At 41.6% G+C, this 27,815-nt stretch overlaps 1 protein-coding gene and 1 pseudogene across 2 annotated transcripts in view; one reads left to right on the plus strand and one right to left on the minus strand.

Moving 5' to 3' along the window:
* The window catches only part of BLM (BLM RecQ like helicase), a 90,455-nt gene that overhangs the window by 41,248 nt on the left and 21,392 nt on the right, over positions 1-27,815 (minus strand). Inside the window, exons 2-12 of one of the 2 annotated variants that reach the window (XM_027571201.1) lie at positions 22,036-22,137; positions 20,118-20,818; positions 18,685-18,844; positions 15,855-15,976; positions 12,302-12,434; positions 11,310-12,013; positions 9,171-9,362; positions 6,923-7,041; positions 5,945-6,058; positions 2,955-3,053; positions 2,604-2,752 (exon numbers count right to left, since the gene is read on the minus strand). In XM_027571201.1, the coding sequence (XP_027427002.1) occupies positions 2,604-2,752; positions 2,955-3,053; positions 5,945-6,058; positions 6,923-7,041; positions 9,171-9,362; positions 11,310-12,013; positions 12,302-12,434; positions 15,855-15,976; positions 18,685-18,844; positions 20,118-20,818; positions 22,036-22,133 (2,591 nt within the window). In that variant the 5' untranslated portion in view covers positions 22,134-22,137. The remainder of the gene's footprint in view (positions 1-2,603; positions 2,753-2,954; positions 3,054-5,944; positions 6,059-6,922; positions 7,042-9,170; positions 9,363-11,309; positions 12,014-12,301; positions 12,435-15,854; positions 15,977-18,684; positions 18,845-20,117; positions 20,819-22,035; positions 22,138-27,815) is intronic. The other variant, XM_027571202.1, reaches the window with a different exon arrangement.
* LOC113909720 lies at positions 27,036-27,495 on the plus strand (annotated as a pseudogene).

The raw sequence follows: 27,815 nt of genomic DNA on the forward strand, positions 1-27,815 counted from the left end.
CCATTTCCTCATCCCAAAGTGAGGAAAACAGGAGTACTTAACCGCATAAGCCTTAACCTTTTGTGTAGAGAAATGAGTTAATATACATAAAATGTCAGGAATAGTGCCTGGCACATTGTATAGGCTAAATATGTAACTGTCAGCTCTTGTTATTGTTGTATTACGATATTATTGTTCTATCAGCTATCTCTAAGTCTGTCTCCTCTTTCTCACTTTATATTTTAAGGTTCTAAGGAAAAGCAATAAAGTCTCTATTTTATTACCTATCCTTGTACTTCCCAAAGAAGAGGTCAGCACAGACTAACTGTAGGAGAGGAGCACGGGGGCCATAGCTCCAAGCCTAGGGAGACCTGCCTTCACCAGGGCCCACGACAGAGCAGCAGCTGGGTAAATTTAATCCAAACAAGGGCCTATTGGCAAAAGAGATCAGGAAAAAATGTACCAGAAAGTGTCTGTTAAAATTTTTTACTTCCACTAAGAGATTTAAACTCTCCCAAATATAGAAGTACCAAATATATTAAGGAATCAACAGACTTGCCCAAATTTTCATATTTTACCCACATTTACCAAAATTCCTCCATATGTTCCATTTATTCATTCTTACTGAGTGCCAATTATGCACAGGGCGCCACATGCTAGACTCAGGAAATGTACAATCTATTGCTTTTCCAGGCTGATCTCCTCACACGACTAGGAAAAGATATTAAAGGTGTCTGTCTCTAAATGCATATGTGCAATGTTTACTCAAACAAAAACGACAAATTCCATACTTACAGAAAATTATTCAAAAGGTGAGTTGAATTTATGCAATTTCTTTTAACTGTGTGCATTTGGCAATTAATATGACTGGCCTAAAAGAGTAGACTGCATCTGGCATAAATTTGGTGGAAGAAAGCTAAAAACATTGCCTATTAAAAAAAAGAAAGGCTTTCACAGATCAATATAGTACTTACAGAAGTGAATTTCTAGCATGTAGGTTATTCACTAGAACCTAAAGCATAATACGACACCTTAAATATAATGTTATAATGTATACCAATTATGGAAGCAAAATCTCCCGGCGCCCCCAAATTCTACACAAACACCCTTCTGCAAGTGAGATTAAAGTCAAATATTCCATTCCAAATTTTGTGATTTCACACACAAAATTCTGAGGACTCTAAAATTTGTGTGCTCCAGAATGCCAGTCTAATCCCTGTGGCTGTCTTACTCCCATATCCTTCATGTGGCACTTTTGGTTTTTCCCATAACCCGCTGAGGGATGCTGCTGTTTTTACCAACGACAATACTTAAAGAGCCAGCTTTACTTGTCTTTACTTCCAAATGAACAAAAGGTGTGCCTTAACAATTCACCCCAACTACTGGTCATTTCTTCAGGCATTCCTCAAACTCAAAACACCCACTAATAAATTAGAAGGGAACAGTATTAGGAGGGGAAGAACGAAGGGGAGTAAGTCGGAGGGGGAGACGAACCATGAGAGACGATGGACTCTGAAAAACAAACTGAGGGTTCTAGAGGGGAGGCGGGTGGGGGGATGGGTTAGCCTGGTGATGGGTATTAAAGAGGGCACGTTCTGCGTGGAGCACTGGGTGTTATGCACAAACAATGAATCATGGAACACTACATCAAGAACTAATGATGTAATGTATGGTGATTAACATAATAAAAAATTTAAAGAAAAAAAAAGGAACAGTATTTTAACTGGGCACACAGCAGCTGTTCAGTAAATATTTGCTGAGTGAATGAACCTATCAGAGAATGCACCTGTCTCTACAAACTCATGGGGAGGTACGAAACAATCCAGGGCAACCTAGATATGTGGGGATATATATTTTTTTTACAGTAGTTTCTGTTACGAGTAATTATGGATTTGGTGGCAACAAGAAGCACTTTGCTGTTGAGATGCAAACAAAGTATAAAAGCTGTCACGCATCGTTTCTGGACGGTTTTCAACATCTTGGACATAAGTGGGACTTCAGGGCGCCTGGGTGGCTCAGTTGGTTAAGTGACTGCCTTCGGCTCAGGTCGTGATCCTGGAGTCCCGGGATCGCGTCCGACATCGGGCTCCCTGCTCAATGGGGAGCCTGCTTCTCTCTCGGATCCTCTTCGCTCTTGTGCTCTCTACCTCTCATTCTCTCTCTCTCTCTCTCAAGTAAATAAATAAATAAATAAATCTTTAAAAAAAAAGTAAGTGGGACTTCAGGGGAAAATGACAAAGCAGGGTCATCTGTTTATTTCATGATGTATACTCTAGGATGTACAGGAGCTGAAATTAGATGAATAAAAGCTAATTTACTCCTGGGACCATCCTAGAGTTAACAGGTACAGCACACACTTTACCCCTACTTCCAAAATACTGGGGTAGAGTTTTAATGTTAGTAAGTAAAAAGCCGTTGGGCCTCGGTTCCTGAATTATCCTGCACACTGGAGTCACTTGGGGATTTTTAAAAACATAATGGCTCATGGCCCCCCAAACTGTGATCTAACTGACAGAGTGCAATCTGTGCCTGGGATTTTTAAAGCTCAGTACACGATTCTAATGTGCAGCAATCCAGGAACCACTGTCCCAGGGTTTTTAAATTCAGGACTTTCAGCAACTTACACCTGAGGTTGGAGAATCTTCAGCTGAGTGAGGATGTCCTTCTGGACCCTGGGATTAGCTGTGGCGGTAAGGGCCATCACTGGAACAGAGGGGAACTTCTGGCGAAGCATATTCATTCTTTTATAATCTTGGCGAAAATCATGTCCCCACTAGTTGGGAAAAAAAAAATACCGCTTTTCAGACTATTTGGATCTTCCCTCCATAAAAAGCAAACACTGCTCACTGTATTGAGAACTATCTTATTCTTCAGTGAGCTAGAATAAGTCACTGATTTCCCTCTATTCTGAAAATATATATCCTATTGGGAGTATGTATTTATTGATATTTCAAGTCACATAAACCAGTATTTACCTGACTGACACAATGTGCTTCATCAATAACAAAACGTGCCAAGAGCTTCCTCTCATACAGATTCTCCAGAGTGGAAATCAGTCTATTACTCGCACAGACCTAGACCAGAAATGTATCCATTAGAGATCTGAAAACATTTAAACCCCACATCACCTTAAGGACTCTGTTGTCTTTAAGTTCCACTACAACTTAGGCTGTATCAACACCTCCATATAAAAGGAGTTCTTATTTCAGTGTATGAAGAGAACTGGCAGAAGTAATAGAAAATTCCAAATGAGACCTTCTACAATATTCACCCTTCATTTAGCAAGCAGTCATGTATTAGGTCAATGGTTCTATAACATTTTTTTTGCCTCAATATACCTGAGGTTCACCACACGTTTACACTGGTACCAGGGTTACAGATGTGTGTTGTGGGAATGCATGTCATTTAGGGGGGCGACGCACACTCTCGTATGTATGTTATTTCATGGTTCTGTCTATACAGGGCCTAGAAGCAATGATGTCCCGGTAGCAATGACAACATCTGGCATCCACGTCTAGACAGGGACATGTGAAAAGGACACAGAAGCAGTGAGATGGAGCTCTTCTACTAGCCAAGTCAAGGACAATTAGAAGATCCAAATAAAGAGAAGTGATTATAGCCCCCTGACAAATTAAGAACCCATGATTTTATGTTGATATAAATATATATGTAGGTAAAAGGGAAAGCTCTTCCTTACAGGAGAAATGCCAGCTAAATTAGAAAAATCATCCTTTGGCATCCATTATAGTAAACACTGACAGGGAGTCATCAACGGATGATAAAGACCCTCCTGGGTAAAAGTCTGATGAGTAACAGGATACTTATATGGTCTCAGTGTACTCCACAGCAGGATACCTACTCATTACAAAAGCAAAAAGTATGTTTATTTTTGTAATTATTATATTGATTGCAACAACAACAACAAAGAAATCATTGTACAGTGGAGAAATCAGGCAGACACTACCTCAACTAAGTGATCAAAGTTAACATCACCAGTAACAGAATGAACGGACGTCAAGCATGTCCCAGTCGGATGCACTGAGCGCCTACCGGCACCTATGATACTGCCAAAATGAGTAACATAAATCTAATCATGAGGAGACACAAGATACATTCGAACTGAGGGACAGTCCTCAAAACAACTGGCCTTCATGCTTTACAACTGTCAAAATCATGAAAGACAGAAAAACTTTAGAGACATGACAACCGAATGCCATTCATAATCTAGGATTTCCTTTTGCTATAAAGGACACCATTGGACAACTAGTGAGCCTAGAATAAGGTCTACAGATTAAGTCATTGTGTCAGTAAACATTTTCTCATTTCAATGATTTTTTTTTTTTTAAAGACTTTATTTATTTATTTGACAGAGAGAGAGACAACACAAGCAGGGGGAGTGGGAGAGGGAGAAGCAGGCTTCCCACTGAGCAGGGAGCCCGATGCGGGGCTCGATCCCAGGAAAGATTGTATTTATTTGACAGAGAGAGAGAGAGAGCGAGCACAAGCAGGGGGCGCGGCAGGCAGAGGCAGAGGGAGAAGCAGGCTCCCCGCCGAGCAGCGAGCCCGATGCGGGACTCGATCCCAGGACCCCGGGATCATGACCTCAGCCAAAAGCAGACACTTAACCGACTGAGCCACCTAGGCGCCCAGTAATTTTTTAGGAAATGCACTGTGAAGTGTTTAGCGTTGAAAGGGATATCATGTCTGCAATCTACTCTCAAATATTTTAGGAAAAAAGTAAAGAGAGAGAAAGAACGATAAAGCAATTATAGTAAAATGTTACCATTTAGGGTTTCTGGGTGAAAGTTATACAGGAATCCTTGAACTATACCGTATATCAGAAATTACGTCAACGGCTAAGTCAGTTGGGTGGCTCAGTCAGTGCTCGTGCTCTCTCTCTCAAATAAATAAATAAAATCTTTAAAAAAAAAGATCATGTCAAAAATTTAAAAACAATACGTATTCTAGTGGGCTTTAACGAGGTAACAGAAAAATGTATTGGTCTCTACTTCCAGTTCCTGGCACAGAGCTCTTGAAACCCTCGTAATTTGCTAGGTGATAAGAATAGAAGCCTCCCTGGTTCTAATATTTGTCTCTGACCCCATCCCTGACACAAGGCTCCTAAATCCCTTCTAAATTCTCAAGTGATAAGAGCAGCAGGAGTGTCTTTTGTTCTGGTGTGGTGACTCTGGGTGGGCTCCTGGATGGCTTCTGGGCGGGGGCTACTCACCAGAGAGACCGAGCCATGATCAGAAGCTTGGAATTTCCAGTAGTACCCCGTCCTCTAGAGAGGGGAGGGGGGCTGGAAATGATCCTGCCTACGCGAGGAGGCTGCCACAAAATCCTGAGAAGTCGGGGGTTTGGCAAGTTCCAAAGTGGACGGTGAACGCATGCACACCAGGAGGGTCACTCATCCCAGTGCCATGGGGACAGAAGCTCCTGCGCTCGGGACCCTCCCAGTCCCCGCCAGTCCCCGCCCTGTGTCTCTCTCATCTGGCTGTTCATCTGCATCCTTTATCACGTCCCTTAATAAACTGGTAAATGTTAAGTGTTCCCCTGAGTTCTGCGGGCCGCTCTAGCACATTAATCGAACTGAGGAGGGGGTCATGGGAACCTCTGATTTGTTAGCCAAATCGGACAGAAGGTATGGGTAACCTGGGGACCTTCTATTTGCTGCTGGCATCTAAAGAAGGGTGGGATCCATCTTGAGGGGCCGAGCCCTTACCCCGTGGGATGTGAGGCTATCTCTGTGCAGACAGTGTCATGCTGGGGTCACAGAGAGCTGTCAGAGTGAGGAGAAACGCCCACATATTTGGTCACCAGAAGTGAAACGCTCTACGTGATGGAAAAGGAGGAAACACAGGAGAGGAAGACTGGGTTTTTCCCTCCTCGAGAGGCAGCACTGGGCTGTTTTTCTAACACAGCTTTAATACCATATTTTAAAAATAATGGTATCAATACAAACCTTCTCTGGAGTAACATATAGAAGTTTGACAATTGGGTCTTTCTTGGATAATTGCAGGTAAATACTTGTTGCTTCTGAGTCAGTCTTATCACCTGTCAGATATGTAGCTGGAATCTAAGTACAAAAGTGGTAAACGTAAGCATATATTTATCCTTAGGTTCTATAAATATTTTATAAGTCACATATCAAACCTGGGTCAAAGGAAAGATCATCTCAATGCAGTGAAAGTAAGTAATTAGCACATATTTAAAAAAACCTCTTAGCCATAACTCAAAATATTCTCCTTCTTTCTTGCTTTTCTCTCTTTTCTTTACTACCTTTGCTTTTCATATCTGTGAGAAGATGAATATGAATTCAGCACCCAAGAGAGTCACATCCTAAGGTACGGCTCGTCTGAGTTTGGGCAAATGTATCTCCGGCATTTTTAAAGCACAGGGACGATGAGAGGGCCGTAGCATCAGGCCTGGTGGGCCACTGGGGGTGGGCACTGCACAAACACATTCTTTGGGAGAAAAATCAAACCAGTGGTCTTGTTGAGGGGTGGGGGCTCATAACCTTGAGAATATGCAGGATTTGGCAGAACGCATTCATGTAGGTTCTTAACCTCAGCCAGGAGGAAGAAGGATGCACGTGTGGGGGTGCCCTTGTGTATGCATTTTAAGATGTGAAGAAAGGCAGGAACTACGCTGATCTCGCAGTAGTAAGAATCCTTTCACACTAGTAAAAGAAATTCACATCAGCAAAATACAGGTTAAAAGTTCTTGCTAAATTACATTTTTCTAGAATAAAATCAGACTGAACTGCAGAAGGTTATCTGTTCCCAGAGTTTTCAAAGACTCATACAACTTAATGAAACTGCTGTTTTATTCTTATAGTTCATGAACTGCTTAATAAAACAAGGTTACCCAGAGTGCTGAAATATAGTTATTTTTATGTTTATTAGTATTTTTTATTATAATTGGTAGTGTTTTAACTTACATCCAAGGAAGTCAGCTTTTGGACTTGATCTACTATGAGTGATCGCAAGGGAGAGATGACAATAGTGACACCAGGAGAGACACAGGCAGGAAGCTGGTAACACAGACTTTTACCACCTCCTGAAGGGACAAAAACAAAAACAAAAACAAAAACAAAACCTGTCAGGTTCTATCTTGAGAACATGAAGGCAAAAGTTACAAAATAAATCATATGGTAGTATTTAAAAAGCAATTAAGTAATAGGACACCAAGTGACAGTCCCCACGGTGCCAACAATTTGCCATATTTGAATGAGTCAAAATATTTAGACAATTTAAATGTGCAAAAATTACCTTTTAGGACATCTCATGTAGGCATACGTGAATGCAAAAGCAAGAATCAGGGCAGGAAACTTAGAGGCAATAGAATTGCTTTAAAAATCGAATTGGGAAATCCAAGTGCAATACAAGGGGTATTCTACCATAGTATTAGGACGAAAATAATTACTTTGTATAATATTTAATTTTAAACACTTAAAACGTGATAAACTACACATCACTTAAGACCACAGTGAACATGTTTAATATTTCTTTGATGATCCAGAAAACACTTGCAGGATCTCACTTTTTTAAACCACTGGTATGAACCTTTCAACATTAGATATCTGTGCTTTGACTCCCTGTACGCTTATCAAGAAGGACATATTCCCAATCTTCCTTTAAGACAAAAAAAAGGGTAGAACTACACTGGTGTGTACTAACAGAAGATGAAGAGAAAGACATTCTGAGATGCACCTCCATCTCTCTGTGTAACTCTAATTCAAAATGGTAAGACAATCAGTACACATTTAATGATAACTAAAATGATTAGTCTCTAATTTTCAACTTCTCCCATCCACTAAAGGTAGAAGCTTGTGCCAGGCAGTTTCTAGGACTTTGTTGTTTTTTTTTTTAAACTGTACATCAAATTCTACCTTTTTTTTTGCATGTGGGGTAAGCACATTTCATTTTGGTATATATGTATGTGTAAATGTCAAGGAAAGATTGGGAAGCTGTGTTTTAGCTTCCATTCCACCACTTAATAGGCTGTCTGACTTAGAAACACCAGCTAACCTTACCAGGCCTCAATTTTATCACCTGCAAAATGTACTAGATCAGTGTTTTTTGGGGGGGGGGGAGGGCGGTTCTAAAAGAAACCTTATCTGGAATCTTTATCCGTATAAATCAAGAGGTTGAAACTGGGGTGGGAAGACCCTCAAAAAGCCTCTCGAAGTCCTAAAGGACGATGAAAAGTCCTGAAACCACTGGACTAGATCACTGTCATGATCCCTTCCAGCTTCTGTTCTGCAATACCAAAACAAGTCAGGGCAGAAGACAGTGAACAACAAGTTAAGGAAATATGAAATTCTGATTATTAAACCAGTGTTGTCTAAATTCTACAATCAGTTTGAAAAAGCTCAGATGCTTGCTCAACATAATTTAATAACGATGGCAAAAACTAACTGCTAAAGGTCACAACGAGGTGGGTAAAAGGCAGAGGGAAGGCTCCACATAAGTACCGCGGCTCAGATTCCTGAGCTCCCTATGCTAACTGCGGCTTTAACATTCCTTCTTGGATGACTATAAACCATCAGACAGCTGTTACAGACTTTAATGGCACGATGAAAAGTCCTGGATCTCTTCAAAACGGAGGCCAAGAAAGCTATGGCTAAACGCTTTCCGTTTAATCCTCACGACGTTCTGTGCAGTACTATCATCCCCCTCCCTGCACACAGGAGGAAGCCGGCGCTCGGGGCGAAGGGCCTCGCTCAAGGTCACACTGCAAGCCAGTGGCAGAGCTGTGTGCTGAGGCCAGGCCACCGCTCCAGGCCGATGATCTTAACCACCCTTCAACACTAGACTGTGCCAAATAAAGTGCCAGAGATAGGCAAGGTCTCTGACGGTAATTTTTTTGTTCAAGTTCCAGACTAATTTAGACTTAAAAAAGAGAGAGAGAGAGAGAGAGAGAGAGAGAGAGAGAGAGAGAGAGAGAGAAAGGAGTTCTAGATCGATTCAACACAACAAGCTTTGAGCTGCAAATCTTAAAGGGCTATTAGTGTTATCATGTCAACAGAGGACATGAGGTAAGACACTGTCTCACTGTGGCACAGGTGCTTTAGAGGTCCCTTGATGATGGAAATACCATGTGGGTGTTTGTTTTATTTCTATTAAAGGGCTTTCATTTAACATCTGCCAATGGACTCCTGCCAATTTACATCTAAAAATACATACCAGTGGGCATTAAGATAAAACAGTCTTCACCCAGCAGCGCAGCATTGATCGCCTCTAGCTGATTAGTTCTAAAATTATGCAGGCCAAATTTTTTATGAAAAATCTTCATCATTTCTTTTGTATGAGGAAAACTAAGACTTTGGAAACGCTCGTGTTTCAGATTTCTGGATGCTAAATTTTGTGCCGACTTGTCTGAGAAAATAATCGATGTTAAGAAAAATCAGTGCATTATTGTTAACAAGTCAGTTTTAGCATTTACCCTTTGCCACACAAAATCAAAGGCATACAATGTCCTCGCAGCACATCTTTCTTTAACCACTTATCAGGGTTTCATCCTCACCAAATGTCAAAGCCGCCAGAGACTTCCTGAGGCCAAATTCCAGGCTTTTCCTTGATCTTTCTGCAGTACCTACCACTTACTATTTCCTTTATTTCCTTCTTCCTTCTCTCTTGACCTTCAAGACAATCATGGGTTTTCTACTTAAATTCTCTCTCCTGGCTCCACTCTCTCCACCTGCCCCTTACACTTGGGAGTCTTTGCAGACTTGGGAGTCTTTTAGCCATTCTTGCTTTGGAATTCTCCTAGTGCTCTGATCTTAAACATCACCTCTGTGCACAGAATGCTCTTTCGTAAGGCCCCACTGACACTTGCCGAAGTGCCGGTCCTGCGCGTGTCTCCAGATGTCTGCAAGACATTTCTACCTGAATGACTTAACAACACTATAAGCTCCACAAGTCTTAAAACAGCCCTCCTCAACTTTTCTCCCAATCTGTTCTGCCTCCCGACTCCCCTGCTCTGCTAACGGCGTCACAGATTTCTCAGTCACCGGGTCTGAAACCTCGGAGGCATCTCGGCTTCCTCTGCTCTTTTTCCACCGTGTCTCTCACATCCACCCCCCTGCTCTGCTCCCTGCTCTGCATCCCTGCTCTCGCAGCCCTGGGTCAGCACATAGAACAAGGGGTGCTCACGCCAGCTCTGGCAGTCTCTCCAATCCCAACACTCAACTGTCTCAAAGATAATTGGGAACATCAAGTATGACACATTCTAACGTGATACAAAAATAAATCCATTAATGGTTATTCTAAAGGTCAACAGTGTAACCGTTAAGAACAACCTCCGTGGTATTAAGTCATCAATGGCAAAAATAGGGAAGGCTGTACTTCATAAAACCTTACACACAGAAACTTGTTTCAGTTAAAAAACACTCGGCAGTAACTTTACAGGGTCGATGTAAGGTTTTAAAATTAATTTTGGCTTCTCTCTGCAGCCTTTCCAGTGGCTAACGGCACTTCTCCACAAACTTCTCCTTCTAAACTGTGAGCTCCAGGAGGACAGGGACTACTTGTTACTCATCTGTCTATGATCAGAACCCAGCACAGAACAGGACCCAGAGTGCGCACTCCATAAATATTTGTTGAATGAATTAAAAGGATTTTAGGCCCAAAGAAATAATTTGTCTTTTTTTTTTTTTTTTTTTTTTTTGAGAGAGAGAGCACGCGCACGCACAAGCAGGGGGAGCGGCAGGCAGAGGGAGAAGCAGGCTCCCCACTGAGCAAGGAGCCCAACGCAGGGCTCCATCCCAGGACCCTGGGATCATGACCTGAGTTCAAGGCGGATGCTTAACTGCCTGAGCCATCCAGGCGTCCAAGAAATAATTTGTCTTAAGAAATTTCTGACTTCATGTCTTTCTTAGACTGCCCTGCATGTTTCTCTACTTTATAAATTGATCAATTCTCATCAATTCAGAGTTCTAAAAATACATACAATTACAGTTTTAACATATAAATTCAGCCTTGCTTTTACTCATCCGCCAAATTATTAAAAACTTGGTCCTCATGAGCTTTATTATTTTAGGGACTTAAAAAATGTTAATTTAAAGGCAAAGCACATTTGTAATGACTTTAGAGCTTTACTACAATAGGTTATAATTACTCATTTTATAAAACTACAGCTGCTATGGAGACAAAGGAGCAACTTGCTTTTGAAATTGTGATTTGTAATTCATAGTATCAGCAGGAATTTGCATAGAAACAATGTACTTTTCAGGCAAGGAGGATTTGCTATCGGTTTTTTTACACAATTCCAATTTTGGACAGTTATGTTTTCATATAAAATATAAGCATTTATTTTAAACTTACCAGTGTAATTCTGAATTGACTCTGAGTTTTTATTTTGAGCAGTAGATGCCACTGGAAGACAGTTTGTCTCGGCTGAAGAAATTCTTTCTGATACTGGCTTAACTGGCCGACCTTCCTTAATAGGTTGACAGGCAGCTGTGGAAGATTTGCTGGCTGCTAAATTATACATAATATTTTCCCAGTCATCATCATCATCGTCATCAAAGCCATCTATGTCAAAATTGTCAATATCACAGGCAGCCTGGATTTCTCTTTCTAAGTCATTTATTGGAGCAGCGCGTTTATTCTGATCTTTCACAGCCGTGCTTGTGAGAACATTTCCCGGGAAGTAAGAGCTTTCATTTCTTTTTTCTATCCTTGGTGTTTCAGCCCAGTTGCTACTTACAAAGGACTTCTGTAAACGGGGACTGAATAACGGTCTTTCAAAGGGATTCTTCGCGGTGGCCGAGAATCCTGTCTTTCCTGGGGTAGTAGCCAGTAAACACTCCCTAGTGGAATTAGAATGTGAGGGAAGGTGTGGAAAATTTAACTCCTTAACAGAATTCCCTGTAGGACAGGAATCACCCGTTGGAAATGCATCGAGAGCAGAAACAGATGCCATCTCCTCCGGAGGGCTACCAGGTAAGTCAGGCCTGCATCTCCACCCTGACGCAAGAATACTGGCGTCCCTTGTATTAAAATCGGCTTCAGCCAGGAGCTTCCTTCTGAAGAGGAAACAGAACACCACATGAAACGTGAGGCCACTCAAGTATACCTTTAGTTTTCATCCCAAACTGTGGCGAAATATATCCTTTTTTCCTCAGTCTCGAAAATGTGAATACAAATGCTAGAGGGGCGTTTGAAAAGTAAATAAATTTAAAATATAAAGCACAGTGACAATTAGCCTATTCCGTTTCCCGCTCAGAATGCCTGGAAATTCTGCCCTGTATGTTCTGACTTAGGTCGGTCGAAATGTAATCAGATATATTCCAGAAGAAGAAAAAGTAAGATACCTTATGTCCCGCTGCTGACGCAGTTCATTCCCACAATCCAGAGCTTTCAGTTCATCATCAGGAATAGTATCGACTAATTTACAGATCTGGTCCATCACGTGAATAAGCTGCTGCTGCAAACTTGTCTGTTTAACTATAAAGTGTTATAATTTCGTTAGTATTTTTTCTTGAAAAAAGACTTACAATTCTGACAGTCACGCATGTCAAATTGACAGTAGTTTAACAACAAGATTATGAACTACCCTATATTGCCATATTATCTGCCTGTGAAATAATCTGAAATCACGTTATCTCTACTCTATTTCATAAGAGTCCAAAACTGCATTATCATCATTTCATTTCAGGTTAGTTTTCAATTATTTCTCTTAGGGTAACCAATGTCCTTGTAAGATGCAAAGGTTTATCAGCTTACTATTGTTTTTCACTAACTTCAGGGGTCAATCTCACCAAGCCCAGACAAGGTATCAAGAACCCCCACCCCACCTGCAGTCCCGGGCTGCCTGGCACCCAAGCTTCCTTCAAGGTAACAACTCAGCACTGAGACTTTCTCTGTGGAGACACGAGGCCCCCAACCTCTGGGCATCTGATGTCAGGCGGCTCAAAGAGAAGTAGGTCTGGGAGTTTTCTGACTGCAAAAGAAGACTTCTCTTCTCAATAAGCTGGACAGGCTGCTGGTGGCCGCCCCTGCCACCACCCCGGGAAACACAGCTTGAAAATAAGACCCACACAAGGAAAAGCGGAAAGCTAGAAAGAAAGGAGCGGGGGGGACTGAGATGGGGGCTGGGGGTGGAGGAGAGGAGAGAAGACAGGTGTGAGAGAGAGAAATGCCTGATGACGATGTCTGCACGTCGAATCCGGCCAGCCCGCTCCACATTTTTTTAAATTTACATTATAGAACTAAGAAAAAGAATGTCAAAGGAGGTAAGGCTTTAAATGAAGGAAGAAAAGAAAGGGCTAGGGTAGCAATGGGAAGCAAGGAAGATGCCTACTCCACCCCAAGGACCTCAGGGATGTGGGAGAAATAAACGGTTTAGGTGAGCTGCAGAGGGAACTATTCTCAGGAGACACTCCGAGAGCGAACGGGAAGAGAACGCTCAGAGACAAGAATGAGGTTACCGGGAAATCACTGGAAGAGGGCAGCCCGCTGTAGGGTCCAAAGGGCAGGAAGGAGAGGGAGAGAGGACAGACGGGGGCCCGGGGGGACAAACGTCTATGTCAGAATGACTTGGGAAACATGGACTTTTACTGTGACCGGCACGGATCAGGACCTGAGGTCGAAGATGGTGAAGAGGGATTGCTGAATCCCTGTTTTGCCTGTTTTCTCTACATGGAGAGCGGGTATCAGATTAGAAAGAGGAGAATGAACAATGGTCTGAACGAAATGAGAGCCAAGATAGGCTCAGAGAGAGAAGAGCTATTGAAAAGGAGCTCAAGTCTCCTTGTCTAGACAGATTACACCTCAGAAAACAAAGGAAACCCACAAAGAAGATCCCGCTGATATGTGAGGCATTCAGTGAACAGAACAGTCAATGGAAGAGCAAAGACAGGCAAACACTGTTCTAATTTTCAAAAAATTCTAAACGGATTGCCAAAAGTTACAGGCTGGTGCTTTGGATGTTAATTTAAGGCAAAATTCTAGAACATGTTATCAAATGGCTGCTTTGTGAGCTCTAAGAAGAAGAGGAAACAATTATAGAGTTAGCAAGAGTTCATACAAATAAATCAGTAATCTTAATGTATTTCCTTCTTCAAAGGGATTACCAGACTGGCAGATAACAATAGCTACCATTTATCGAAGGCCGAGAGTACACTGGGCCCTTTACCATAAATCCTGACAAAAACCCAGCAAGGGAGATGTCACTCTTCTCATTTCATAGAAGAAACTGAGGTTCAGAGAAGCTTCACTAATTCTCCACAGTCTCCCAGCCAGGAGCAGGAGACAGGTTCGTATCTGGGGACTGCTTCACTCGGAAGCCCATGTCCCCCGCCCCGTTCCCTCTTGCCGCCTCAGACCCTGAACCTGTGGAGTCCTGTGAGTACTTCTGCAGCCCCCCTTCTGGGCCAGGGAGAGCAGCACGGTCTCAAGGCAGGTTTGTGACAACACGAGGTCAGCTGAGAGGGAGACCTCTGATGACATTCTGTCCTTGCCCCCGGCCTAGCCCACCACTTTATCAGTGGGACCATGCCGCACAAGCTGCAGAGGGTGTGGTTACAAGCATAAACTCGGGAGCCTGCACACCACTGGGTTTCAATCCCTGTTCTGCCATTGTCTAATTCTGTGAGCACATGTAGTCCTAGTTAACGCTCCTGTGCCACGGTTTCCTTATCTGTAAAACGGGGAGAAGAGAAACTACCTTACAGGGCTGCTGAGAGGATGAAGTTAATAGCACAAAACATCCAGAAGAGCGCCGAGGGACATCAGGTGTTTCAGGGACATCTCTAACAATAAATTCAGACACCAAAATAAAGAAAACGAAATTGGGAGGAAACAGAAACAACACACATATGTTGTACATGCACACCACCACACGTATGCACGTGCACACACCACCACACATGCGCATACCACCACACATGCGCACTACACGTGTGACACATACCTCACTACACACACGCATGTGCACACACACAAGTACAGAACCCATCAAAAAGGGCCAGAACACATTACAGAAATAGTCAGAGAATGAAAAAAGAGCTTTTGGAAGAGGGTTGATTAAAATGAAAAATCCCATAAACAAGTTAAAGATAAAAGTTGGTAAATCTCCCAGAAACCAGAGAAGCAAGAGATGGAAAATAGAAAAGATAACTCACGGAAGCCTAATATCCAAATAATAGAAGTCCCAGGAAGAGTGAAAGAGAAAAAAGAAGACAAACAAAAAAAGAAAAGAAAAAGAAATAGTATCAGAAAACGTTCCAGGATAGAAGGACACAGGCCTCGGAACTGACAGAGCCCCTGCGAAGTAGAAATCAGGAGTGGGAAAGGAGGCTGCCGCTTTCCAAAGTGGTAGGGTGGCTGCATTCTTTATATTAGATATTTAATAGAAAGTTTAAAAATGAATTAGAAACAAATCAAACAAAAAGTATTTAACTCTGCATGGACATCAAGTCATAAACCCAGAGTACAGACAAGGGAAAGTCAGGAGGATGGAAGGTCTCAAAACCAGTATCGACAAAGAAGAGTTAAAAGTCCTAACAATATTTAGCCCTTAAAAAAAAGCGGGGGGCGGGGGGGGAGAAAAGCTTCTAGGAGCTTTAGACTTATCTCACAAGGATTAAAGTTCCAGGAAGGCAAATTCTGGCTCAATGCGAGAAAAAACTCTCTAACCAGTAGTGTTTTCACAAGAGAGAATGGATTATCTTTAGAGAACACGAGTTTCTGGGTTATTCGAGCAAATGCTGGCTAATCAGCGCCCAGGGGTGGTTCTGTGTTAGAGCTGAGGAACGGCAAGTTTGCCATCTTATGCCAGACAGCCACGGGTTAAAAATACAACCATGCTTTGTTTTCCAACGTTAGGTGGTTAAAATATGTGCTATGTCGAAATACTTTTTGTACCGTCACAGTCTGTGCTGGTATCTTGAGTGGGTTGCTGCGTAGTCATCCCCTCGGGCGTTGGCAAGTCCTCGGATATGCTAGGACCATCCTTTGTGCCAGAGGTGTCAAGGTCCTTTAACATACTGCAAATTAAAAAATATAAAACCAACCGCAGTACAGACTTAGACCAAATGTATAATTTTTCCTCTCATGTTTTTCCACAACTGGTCAGACAATATATAACAGAAAAGAGAAACGTGTTTTTTTTATCTCCTCTATTCTAGAACCTCTTTGGCTGGCCTTCAAAGTCTCCCATCTTCTGGCCCCGAGAGACCTTTTCAATTCTACCTCCAATTACGTCCTTCTGGTAACCCCGTGAGGTGTCACAGGGCATGACTTACATTCCTCACAGGAGCCCAGTGTGGTCTACTTGGTCTACTTGAGGGATTCTGCCTCGCTTGCCTCTCAATTTGGAAAACCCGGGGTCCAATCTCTTCCGACAATTTATCATGCTACACAAAAATTATTAATACATATAAACATGGTCAGCCTGACTGGATACAAGAAATACTTTAAAAGTAACAAAATAAATGAGCACTAAAATTGGTGTTAAGAGAGGGTACCATGGAAATCCAAAGATAACACCTTCTGGAACTTGAGAAGGCTTTGCCAAAGAGGGAAATTTGAGGAAGCCTTGAATGACAGGTATGGGAAAATAACGGACCGTGAAGAGAGACAAAGGACAATTCTCTATATTTGATATCAACTGTACTTGCCTAAAGCAGGATTTTGGAATGCAATCTTATTTTTTTTTAAAGATTTTATTTATTTATTTGACAGAGAGACACAGCAAGAGAGGGAACACAAGCAGGGGGAGTGGGAGAGGGAGAAGCAGGCTTCTAGCTGAGCAGGGAGCCCGATGCGGGGCTTGATCCCAGGACCCTGGGATCATGACCTGAGCTGAAGGCAGACACTTAACAACTGAGCCACCAGGGCGCCCCAGAATGCAATCTTCTAACTTAATTGAACAGTGATAAATAACTATGCTTTATATAGTCTTAAAAACTGATAATTAAAGAAAAGGCCTTATATTTTTAGCAATGTTTTCTAGATTGTTGGTTTGTCTCATTTGGCTCATTGGAGCTTAGGGTTATCATAAGGGCGTAACTAGAGATAGAAATGAAGAGGTAATGTGGGGCCTGAAGATGGAGGACTTTGAGGGCTGACTTGAGAGGTTCGGACATGCAGGAGATTACACAAACATTTTTCTCTTTTTTGTTATTTATTACCTGACCGCTACACCTCCGAAATTAATCCAGAAGTAACAATCAGTGCTTCAAAACAAGATAAAATACAAAATAAAATTTAAGTGTGTACTGCACATAGTGAGAGTATCATTTGTGAAAATTCTATTTCAGTTTTAAAATATATACAAATATATATTTGAGATTCCAATGGAAAATATATAGAGAGAATCTACTTTGGGAATAACCTTGGAAATAAACATTTTCCAACTGCTTTAAAAATCTAGGTAAAGTTAACCATGGTATGACAACTCAATAAATTAGGTAGCCATTAGAAAGAATAAAGACTACGTAGCAATATGGAACATGTTTTAAAAATGTTAGGAGAAAATAATAAAAAACTATAGTTACATGTTGATTACAGCAATGCAAAAATCACATACACATGTAGAGGGTATCAAAACCTAACATGGGTAAAGAAAATGTCTGGTTTGTTGGAACTGCAAAACTACAAGCATCCTGGTAGCTGGCTGCAAGGTCATCTGTGCAACACACACTTTTTTAATAAATAGAGAAAAAAACCCCAGATGTTCCATAGGAATCAATATGGTCCAGGAAATAGCCCTACACTGGATCTTAGTCCATGTGCCATTAACTGTATCATCCTGGGCAATCCCCTGCTCCCCCCGGGCCTTGGCTGCTTCTCTGTTAAATGAGAAATCTTGTTTAGAATCTACATTCTATATGAACTCTTGCTCAGTTCTTTCATGTTCTATAATTCTGTCCTAACTTCTATGGGAAGGGAGGAGAGGGCAGCTCCTGTATTTTATTAGTTTTGTCATCGAATAGTAATCACACACTCCAACTTTTCCCTCCTCTCTAAACAACTAACCCACCAGTTAAAACACAACCCCAGAGAAACAAGGTTATGCAGGCAAACACCTCCTTCCTGCCTGCCTTCCTTAACTAAGGTGGTATACTAGAGGGACATGTTTCTCATCAAAATACTGGTTCACAGTAAATACTCCACCACTCACCTGGACCATGATCTAGATTGGGTCAGGGATGGAGGTAAGACTGACTACTAGTATTTTAAGCTATTGATGGGTTATGTGTACCACCTCTTTTTCCCATAATACTGCCCATTACCCACAACCATGTCACTGACTTACTAAAATTCAGTGAATGACAAATAAAATGGCCAATTCTATTCTGCAGGGCAAAGAGAAGAGAAAAGAAAAGAGAAAAGAAGAGGACATATTATTTACTAAGTCACTTCCCAAATAAGGCGTTAGTTTTGTGTCATTTCAGGTCTAGGAGTTTGGAAATATAGTATTTCTAGGAATATATTCCACACGTCAAAATCAACTAAATAAAACTGTTTGGAGGTCCCACGTAATTAATCATAACATAACTTTACAGCTTTAAATACCACCAATTAAATAAAATGTGTAAATAGGGATTTTTCTGATGCTTTCATGTGGATATAAAACTTTGCAGGAGCATGAAACGAATCTAAACAGAAATGACACTACCTAGCTAAACAGAATTAGCTCAAATATCCCAGAAATAAATAATAATGTTCATTGATTAACATGCTGTTTTACCCGAAACATTTTAAAGAGGAAGAAGAGGCAGAAATCACTTCTTCTTCTGGAGAAGGTGGGACAAAGTCTGTATCGTCATCATCTCCGTCAAGCTCAATACATGGAGACATCTCAATTGAATGTAAATCCGTTTCTTCCACGTTGTTCTTTTCACTACCATCTAAAGTAAAACCGCGGATAAACACAGGTTACTTTCGTCGCTACTGAGACAGAAAGCGCAGGGCAGGAGCACCGGGGTGGGCGCTCCGGGCGAGTCATCACCAATGCCAGCACCCTCTGCGCGCCCTCCTTCCACACGTCCGTGCTGGGGCTTTCTTCATGAATAATGACGGAGTCACCTGGATTAAGTCTAACGGATGCGGGAATGAGGCTGAAGATCTGCTTACGGATTTGTATGACAGTCTCCAGTTCAATTATGAAACTCCTGTTTTTCTATTTTTCACTCATATTTCAGTAAGAGGGAAGTATAAGAGATGAGTCTGATAATTGTACACTGTTAACTTTACCACAAAGGCACCCTAGTTACTAAAGTCCCCCACAGTCAGTGTCTCTCTCTTGACTATGTGGGATAATGATGCCCAATGGTTGCTTTCCAGTTTACCTTTGACCCAATTTTCCCTTCATAAGCAGCCAGCATTTGATTAGACTACTGTTGTACTTATTATCAATCACTTCTCTGTCCCCTCTCACCCCCTAGTAACCTTGATGGGATTCGGGTGTGTAGAAGCGTTAGTCTCGCACGTACAACCACTTCACAGGGCGGGTGCTTCCACACGTGGCTAATCTCAGCTGTGAGGTTCTGGACACCTAAAAACTAGGAGACCTAAACAGATAATGATTTCAATGTCATCTGTAATACTTTAACAGCATAATTAGATCACGTCATACATCCACATTTGGTGGAAACAAGCCATAAAGGAATTATAATGGAAAGGCTTAGTTTCACGTCCCAATTCTGCCACAGGCTAGCCAGTAGACCATCAAGAAACCATTTAACTGGGGCGCCTGGGTGGCTCAGTTGGTTAAGCAACTGCCTTCGGCTCAGGTCATGACCCTGGGGTCCTGGGATTGAGCCCCACATTGGGCTCCCTGCTCTGAAGGGAGCCTGTTCCTCCCTCTCCCTCTGCCTGCCACTTCCCCTGCTCTCTCTCTGTCAAATAAATAAATAAAAATCTCAACAAAAAAAGAAACCAATTAACCTCTATGGACCTTATAGAGCTACCCTTGGTGTTTATATAAAAATTGTATTAGAATAAAATCTTTCATTTCATCCGTAGGTCCTGCCTCAAGAAAGTGGCCAACAGACTGTGTAACAGGTCCCTCCACAGAGCCTAAGGACAAAGGCTGTATCTATTTGCTATTGTTCCCAGTGCCTAGCTTTGAAAAAATTAAGACAGTCAACATACTGAAAGGAGATAAAATATCATTTTTACCTCTTTCTTCTCCTAAATGAGTTTTTAAAGGATGACTCTCCTGAGCATCTCCATGTATAAGCTCTTCAGGATTGGGGTCATCGTCAATGCAAATCACATCGTTACTGAACCATTCCGAGTCGTCGTTCCGTTTCTTAGTCAAACATGCTTGCTTGCTTTCAGAGGAGGACGGAGTCAAATCAGCCTCTCCTGTATCTGCTTGGAGAAGCTGTGCTTTCAAAAAGTTTCTCTTAGACTTTTTCGATTTCTGAGCAGTGCTTACTCTCACAAAGTGATTTTTGCATGGCGTAACAAATGCTTTCGAATTTCCAGTAGTATCAAAGTCATCCATGTCATCCCAATCATTGATGATAACAAGAGAATCTGATGAAGAACTAAATTCTAATTTCTTGAAAGTAGCATTACTGGATTTCTTTACAATTGGTGTGTTCGGGGTATTACATAAGACTCCCTGTGAAACCTGCAACACATCTGGCAATAATGGTTTTGAAACAGCTCTCCTGGTTTGCTGTCCTGCTGGAGCAGTTTTGAAGTCGCTGGGCCTTGTCTGCTGACTTGTGGTGAGGGGCGGAGGTCCAGTGAAGGAAAAGGCCTCAGTGACATTAACATCTTTATCATTTAACACAGGTGTTTTCGCTACTGACACACTAGTGACAGATACATTGTTGGCCGTCGTTATTTTCTTTTTAAAAGTAAAACCTCTGAAAGACAATTGAAAAACTGAATTAGACTGATTAGTTTTAACAAACCCACCAACTATACGAACTCTAGAATCTGTTACTGATGTATACAGCAACTCCTTCACCGTATCACAAACGAGCAAAGAATCTATCTCCCTCTGATTTTGAAATTTATATGGTAACTTCAGTTACACTTTGTATGCTCTGATCTTTCCAATTTAGAAGCTAATTATTCAGTTTTGAGAGTATCCGGGCCATTCCCACTACTTTATTTCTCAGGGAGGTCATCCTTAATGTCCAGCGGGAGAAGAGAGCATAAAAGGAAAAGAGAAGAGACTCAAATGTGGTGACTTGTCTCTCTGATACAAGTTCTATGGGGAAGAGAGGTGACAACTGAACAGGCTACGTTGGAATCTGAAGGACAAGTAAAAGGGACAAGTGTCCTGGATGTCTGCTGGCCTTGGTGACGTGAAGTTTAATGGTGAATTTATAAAGTCCAGCACCCAGAACAGTTGGTAAAGTTCTAGAAATTATCATTAAACATATTACTATATTATACATAATTACATTATCAAATAGAATAGAAATATTTATTAAAGAATAGAAATTATTATTAAATACTGTCAGAAGGAGTTTGGAGTCTAGCTTGGAGGAAAGAAAAGAAATGGAGAGCTACAGTGTCCTTACAAACTGTTTTTGGGAACCATGAGAGACGATGGACTCTGAGAAACAAACTGAGGGTTCTGGAGGGGAGGGGGGTGGGGGGATGGGTTAGCCTGGTGATGGGTATTAAAGAGGGCACGTTCTGCGTGGAGCACTGGGTGTTACGCACAAACAATGAATCATGGAACACTACATCAAAAAGATATATATATGGCTCAGGGGCACCTGGGTGGCTCATTGGTTAAAAAAAAAAAAAAACAAAACTGTTTTTGGAATGGATATAAAATTATATTAAAATATTAAAAGTATCTATGTGCCCAAATTTATAAGAAGATTCATTATTCATTCAGCCCACAGATATTTACTGAGCAAGTATTATGCGCCAGGAACCATGCGAAGGTACTGAACATTTATTACCTGAGCTGCTAAAGCAAATGCTCTACCGTTAATTTGCAAAGTGGGAACATCAAGGACCCCTCAGCTTCATTTCCTCATCTGCGCAGTGAAAGGGTTGAAAGATACTTCATTTGTATGATACTGTGGGTCAGTGTGTGTATGAAAGCCAAAATACTTACAAAGATCTTGGTTTAGAAGGACTTAATTTGTTATTAAGTTTGCTGGCTGAATGGCGCTCTAGTTGCTCCTGTAGATTATTCTGGGGAACAGCGGCCATGATCCTAAACAGTGAGGAAAAGAACTATCAGCGGAGTTACGCACTTTGCATTAATCACAGTATTTCTTGGGGGCGGGGGTGTGCAGTACTTTCCAACTGTGCTCAGATGAATTAGGGTTTTTTGGGTCAATAAACTGTTTCGACATTTTTTCACAACTGGTGGTATTTGAAATATAAAACCCTTAACTCACTGAAGGCTCACTCAAATAGCAAAATGACCTGGTTTCCCTCAATGCTAAAATAAGCACAAAAGACATCAGAGAAGAGATTATCATTATCTGTAAAGGGTTTGGAGAAAAACAGGACCCGGCTTGGGCTTGAAGAGTAAACAAGCTGGATGGGAGTGAGGTGGGAATGAACGACGAGAGCACGCAGAAAACCACAGGAACAGGTGAAGAGAAAAGAAGAAAGGCATCACCAGTGAGAACAATGGTTTTCCCGCAAGATGCCGTGCTTCATAAATCATTAAGTCTCTGCCCGAAAGAGTACTTTCATCATGCACCTTTATACCCCTCGTGCGACAAGTGTGATACTGCTGCGCTACCGTGCAGGATAATGCAGTCTCAGCCACCTTAAAATTCGTGAGGCCGAAGGAAGACAGGATAGCTGATATCTATGCACAGTCAAAAGTTCTCATTCAGGCTGACAGTTACAACCCTCTTTCCCATTCCATCTTTACCAGAGATCTTCGTTTATTTTATGCCATGTACCTTAAGAGGAAGGGTTAACAACACTAGATGATATTCATGGAAATACGAAGTTTTACATAAATCACACTCCACTAGCTGATTATTAGAATGATCTGTTTAACAACTGTTTTACTTGATTTTTTTTTAAGTTTGTTTATTTTATTAATCTCTACATTCAATGTGAGTTAAGGGTTTCATATTTCAAATACCACCCAGTTGTGAAAAAATGTCGAAACAGTTTATTGACCCAAAAAACCCAAACTCTCGACCAAGATCAAAAGTCACACTCCTCTGACTGAGCCAGCCAGGTGCCCCTATTTTACTTTAGATAGTAGTGAAAACAACTTGGAGGAAATGGAATTATATTCAATTGAGAAATTCCCATTTGTCCAGCTTGATGAAGACGACTATGATATAAATTTTGTTCCACATTCTCCAGAAGGAATGATTTCTGCCTCTTCTTCCTCTTTAACATGCTTTAGGTAAAATAGCTAATTAATTAATAAACACTGAATAATTCACACTGATAATGTGAATTATATTTTTTCTTAAAGACTTTTTATTTATTTGACAGAGACACAACGAGAGAGGGAACACAAGCAGGGGGAGTGGGAGAGGGAGAAGCAGGCTTCCCGCGGAGCAGGGAGCCCGACGCGGGGCTCGATCCCAGGACCCCGGGATCATGACCTGAGCTGAAGGCAGACGCTTAATGACTGAGTCACCCAGGCGCCCCTGTGAATTAGATGTTAATAAAGTTGTTACCAAAGTAATCATAAAAAAGTAGACAGAGGGGTTATAATGAACTCCTACACACCCGTCACCCAGAGTCAACAATTATCAACTCCTCCAATATCGTTTCATCTGTACACACACCCCAGGGTCCTCACCTTACCATTCTGGAAATTAACCTCCTCAAATAATGTGTTGTAATCCTGCTGTCCCTTCTTTATTCATTACTTGCAATACTTCTATCAAGAGAAGCCGCCTCTGATCTACTATTTTGTTACCTAGTATAGTACAGTTCACACAGGAAAGACAGGATAAATGTTAGATTCTTTCCTTTACTTATTAATTTCCAAAACAATGACTTGATTTGTTTGTTTTAAAGACTTTATTTATTTGGCAGAGAGAGCACACGCAGGGGGAGAGGCAGAGGGAGAAGCAGGCTCCCCGCTGAGCAGGGAGCCCGACGCGGGGCTCGATCCCAGGACCCTGGGATCATGACCTGAGCCGAAGGCAGACGCTTAACAACTGAGCCACCCGGGTGTCCCTGACTTGATTTTCCAACAACCCCCAGTGAGGGTCAATTTTTTCTTCAGTATTATAAACTCACAGGTTAAACATATTAGGTATATTTTAGTCCAATGGTTATCGTCCTTATTGATTCTCCCATTATTTCATGTTTGGCCAGTGGGAGTCTCCTTAGTCCTTTTGACATAACCTTACTAGTCTTTGCGAGCTCCCCTGCTATCTGGAATGAAAAGATATTCCAGGCTAATCTTGTGCACTTTTTGCCCCAGACTTAGAATCAGCCATTTCCCCAAAGAGCCCTGATGTTTTTCATGAAGAATATGTTAAGACCACAGTCTCCATGTATGTGTCCAAAGGCACCTTCCCATTTCGTCCCAATGTGGGGCTTGAACTCATGACCCCGAGATCAAGAGCCACACGCTCCTCTGACTGAGCCTACCAGAAGCCCTGGCACCTCCCCATTTTATGTCCAGTTAAAAGGAATGGTCTTTTGTTGAAATATGCTCTCTCCAAGGTCCGTCCAGTGTGGAAGTCCTTCACGGTATAAACAAGAAACAGTGAAGTCACACTGCTGCCTCTCAGAATTTCAACCTTAGCAGCTGACACGGAGGCAGGGGAACACAGACCTTCAACCTTAAGACACTAAGTAGAACAAAATGGTCCATGGCATCATCATTACTTAACTTTTTCCCACATTCCTTCTAAGTTTTTATCTTATCCCTCTATGAATTTTCCATTTCTTATTTATTTTTGGATCAAAACCAGCCATGGTACTCTTAAGAGATTTCCAACATTACTCCATAGCATGATGATATGTGTAGTCAGTCATCTCGATAGTACAAATGTTTGATTAAATATTTCATAACTGTAGTGACACATTATGGATTCATAGTTAGCATGCAGTCAGCCTTAACCCTGGACCACCTTTCCCTATTTTTAAGCAACATGACACTTTGGTTATTCCCAGAGGGCAGCATCCTCTAGCCAGAGACATATTCCAAAGCATGGTAGCAAGCACACAATTTTCTTTTATTTTCCTTTTTTTTATTATGTTCACAATTTTCTATTCATAATCCTTTAGTGGGAACGCTCTTAAGAAGTTGGTGAGTGCTGGGCCGCCTGGGTGGCTCAGTCGGTTAAGCGTCTGCCTTCGGCTCAGGTCATGATCCCAGGGTCCTGGGATCAAGTCCCACATTGGGCTCCGTGCTTGGCAGAGAGCCTGCTTCTCCCTCTCCCTGCTCTGCCTGCCGCTCCCCCTGCTTGTGCTAAAAATAAATAAAATCTTAAAAAAAAAAAAAAAGAAGTTGGTGAGTGCTGAGAGGCAAAAAGGTGTCTCCTTTGTACCTACTCCATTAGAACATTAAATTGTTTAACACATAAAAAAATTGTTTACTAACAACAGCAAAGATCAGTGATATAAAATTAAAGGAGGAAAATAAATTGAAAATAGAGACCAGTGAAAAGTTTCACAATACCAAAGAAGAGGAACAAAGTAATGAGCCCAAAAAACTTAAAGTAAAATAAACTTCTGAATTAGACTCACCACAGAAATCACAAGTATAATTTGGAAAATGATCAACAATTTTCTCTCACTTACAGGAGGGAAATCATTCTTAAGCCACTGTAATAAGCAAAATACTGATTCAAAAGTGAGAAAAAAATTACTGAATGAAACAAAATAAACCACAAAACCAGAAAGAATAAATAAATGAGTAAAAAGAAGGAATGAGAGGATGATAACAATCCAGAGCCGGAATACAAAACATATACATAAACATATACCCAGTAAACGAGACTTCTGTAAGTCTTTGTAAATTAAAAGAAACCAAGGGCAAAAAATAAACGACCAAAGGGGTCCTATCTGAACAGTACCTTAATTTGAGTTTAGGCCAGAAATTGAGAGGACCTTTATTTAACAAACAGGCTGTGATACTAAGAAGTAGTCCAATGACATTAAACTAAAAGGGAAAAAAATTTAAGTAATCTCTACACCAACATGGGGCTTGAACTCACAACCCTGAGATCAAGAGTTGCATGCTCCATTGACTAAGCCAGTCAGGTGCCCCTAAAAGGAAAAAAAAAAAAAAAAGATCCAAACAACTTTCATTCACTTGTGACAAGAAGAGAAATACCTTCTTGGAGTTTTTTTTTTGGTTTGTTTTTTTTTTAAGATTTATTTATTTATTTATTTGAGAGAGGGAGACGAGAGAGAGTAGGAGAGCGAGTAGGGGTAGGGAACAGAGGGAGAATTTCCAGCAGATTCCAGGTTGAGTGTGGAGCCTGATGGGGGGGCTCAATCTCACAACCCTTCCATCATGACCTGAGCCCAAACCAAGAGTCGGATGCACAACTGACTGTACCACACAGGTGCCTAGAGTTTTAACATTGTGAGGTACAAGCCTTATCTCCCAAATTGGTTGTTAAGAAATTTGCAAATAGATGGGGCTCCATGCTCAGTAGGGAGTCTGCTTCTCTCCCTCTGCCCCTCCCCCAGCTCACACACACATGCACACTCTTTCCCTCTAAAATAAATAAATCTTGGGGTGCCTGGGTGGCTCAGTCGTTAAGCATCTGCCTTCGGCTCAGGTCGTGATCCCAGGGTCCTGGGATCGAGCCCCGCATCGGGCTCCCTGCTCCGCGGGAAGCCTGCTTCTCCCTCTCCCACTCCCCCTGCTTGTGTTCCCTTGCTCGCTGTGTCTCTCTGTCAAATAAATAAATAAAATCTTAAAAAAATAAATAAATAAAATAAAATAAAATAAAAAAATCTTTAAAAAAAGAGAAATGTTCAAATAGCAACACTGACTTTATAAAAACACAAATTTTGGTAGACACAAGGGGTGGCTTGCAGACTCTGTGTCCCTGCCTTGCCAGGAAACTACGAAAATTCCTGTGGAAGTGAAGCAGAATTTCCTAAGAACATCAGGGGTAGAGAAGAGAACACCTATGATGGCTGTGAAGGCCCATGGATGTCAAACTGATGTCTTCGGATGGTCATGAACTTAATGTGGAAAGAGAAGATGCACTAACATCCAGAACACTAAAAGCCACGTTGACGTGGCCCGAGTCAGTCTGCTGAGAATGAGACTACTGAGGTCAATTTCAGAGAGATCCCTTCATGTATGCTATCAAAAGTATGTGTGGGGGTGCCTGGGTGGCTCAGTCAGTTAGGCATCAGACTTGATTTTGGCTCAGGTCATGATCTTGGTGTCGGGAGACTGCCCCGCGTGGGGCTCCGCACTGGGCATGGAGCCTGCTTGGGATTCTCTCTCTCCTTCTGCCCCTACCACCAGTCTCTCTTAAAAAAAAAAGTACATGTGTATTTTCCCTACAAGGTTCACTACACTAACAGCGCCACAGAAATGCCTGAATTCCCAACTGCACCTGAAACTGCGCTGGAAATGCTGGTGGCTGCGAACTTCTAGGTTGTTTAATATGATAAATCATAATAAACCATTAACTTCTTTCAGTGTTTCAAAATAAACAAATAGAAACAAAAATTTAAAAAGTTCGTGGAAGGAGCGGCTCATCTGAGTTAACCAGGTCTGAGACGTATTCTGAGAACACTGGCAGGAAAACGACTGTTGCTGTGAAATGCACAGTTATTACAACAAAAGTAAGGTTAAAGACTGCAGAAAAACAGAAGGACATAGGACAGAGAAAGCCAAGTTTTCTTCCTTTTTTTTCTTTAAGGGCAGAATTCCTTTTCTTTCAAATAAATGAGACTAAAGTTACTATTATGGGA

This window comes from Zalophus californianus, chromosome 6, assembly GCF_009762305.2.
Source record: "Zalophus californianus isolate mZalCal1 chromosome 6, mZalCal1.pri.v2, whole genome shotgun sequence".
Taxonomy (NCBI): domain Eukaryota; kingdom Metazoa; phylum Chordata; class Mammalia; order Carnivora; family Otariidae; genus Zalophus; species Zalophus californianus.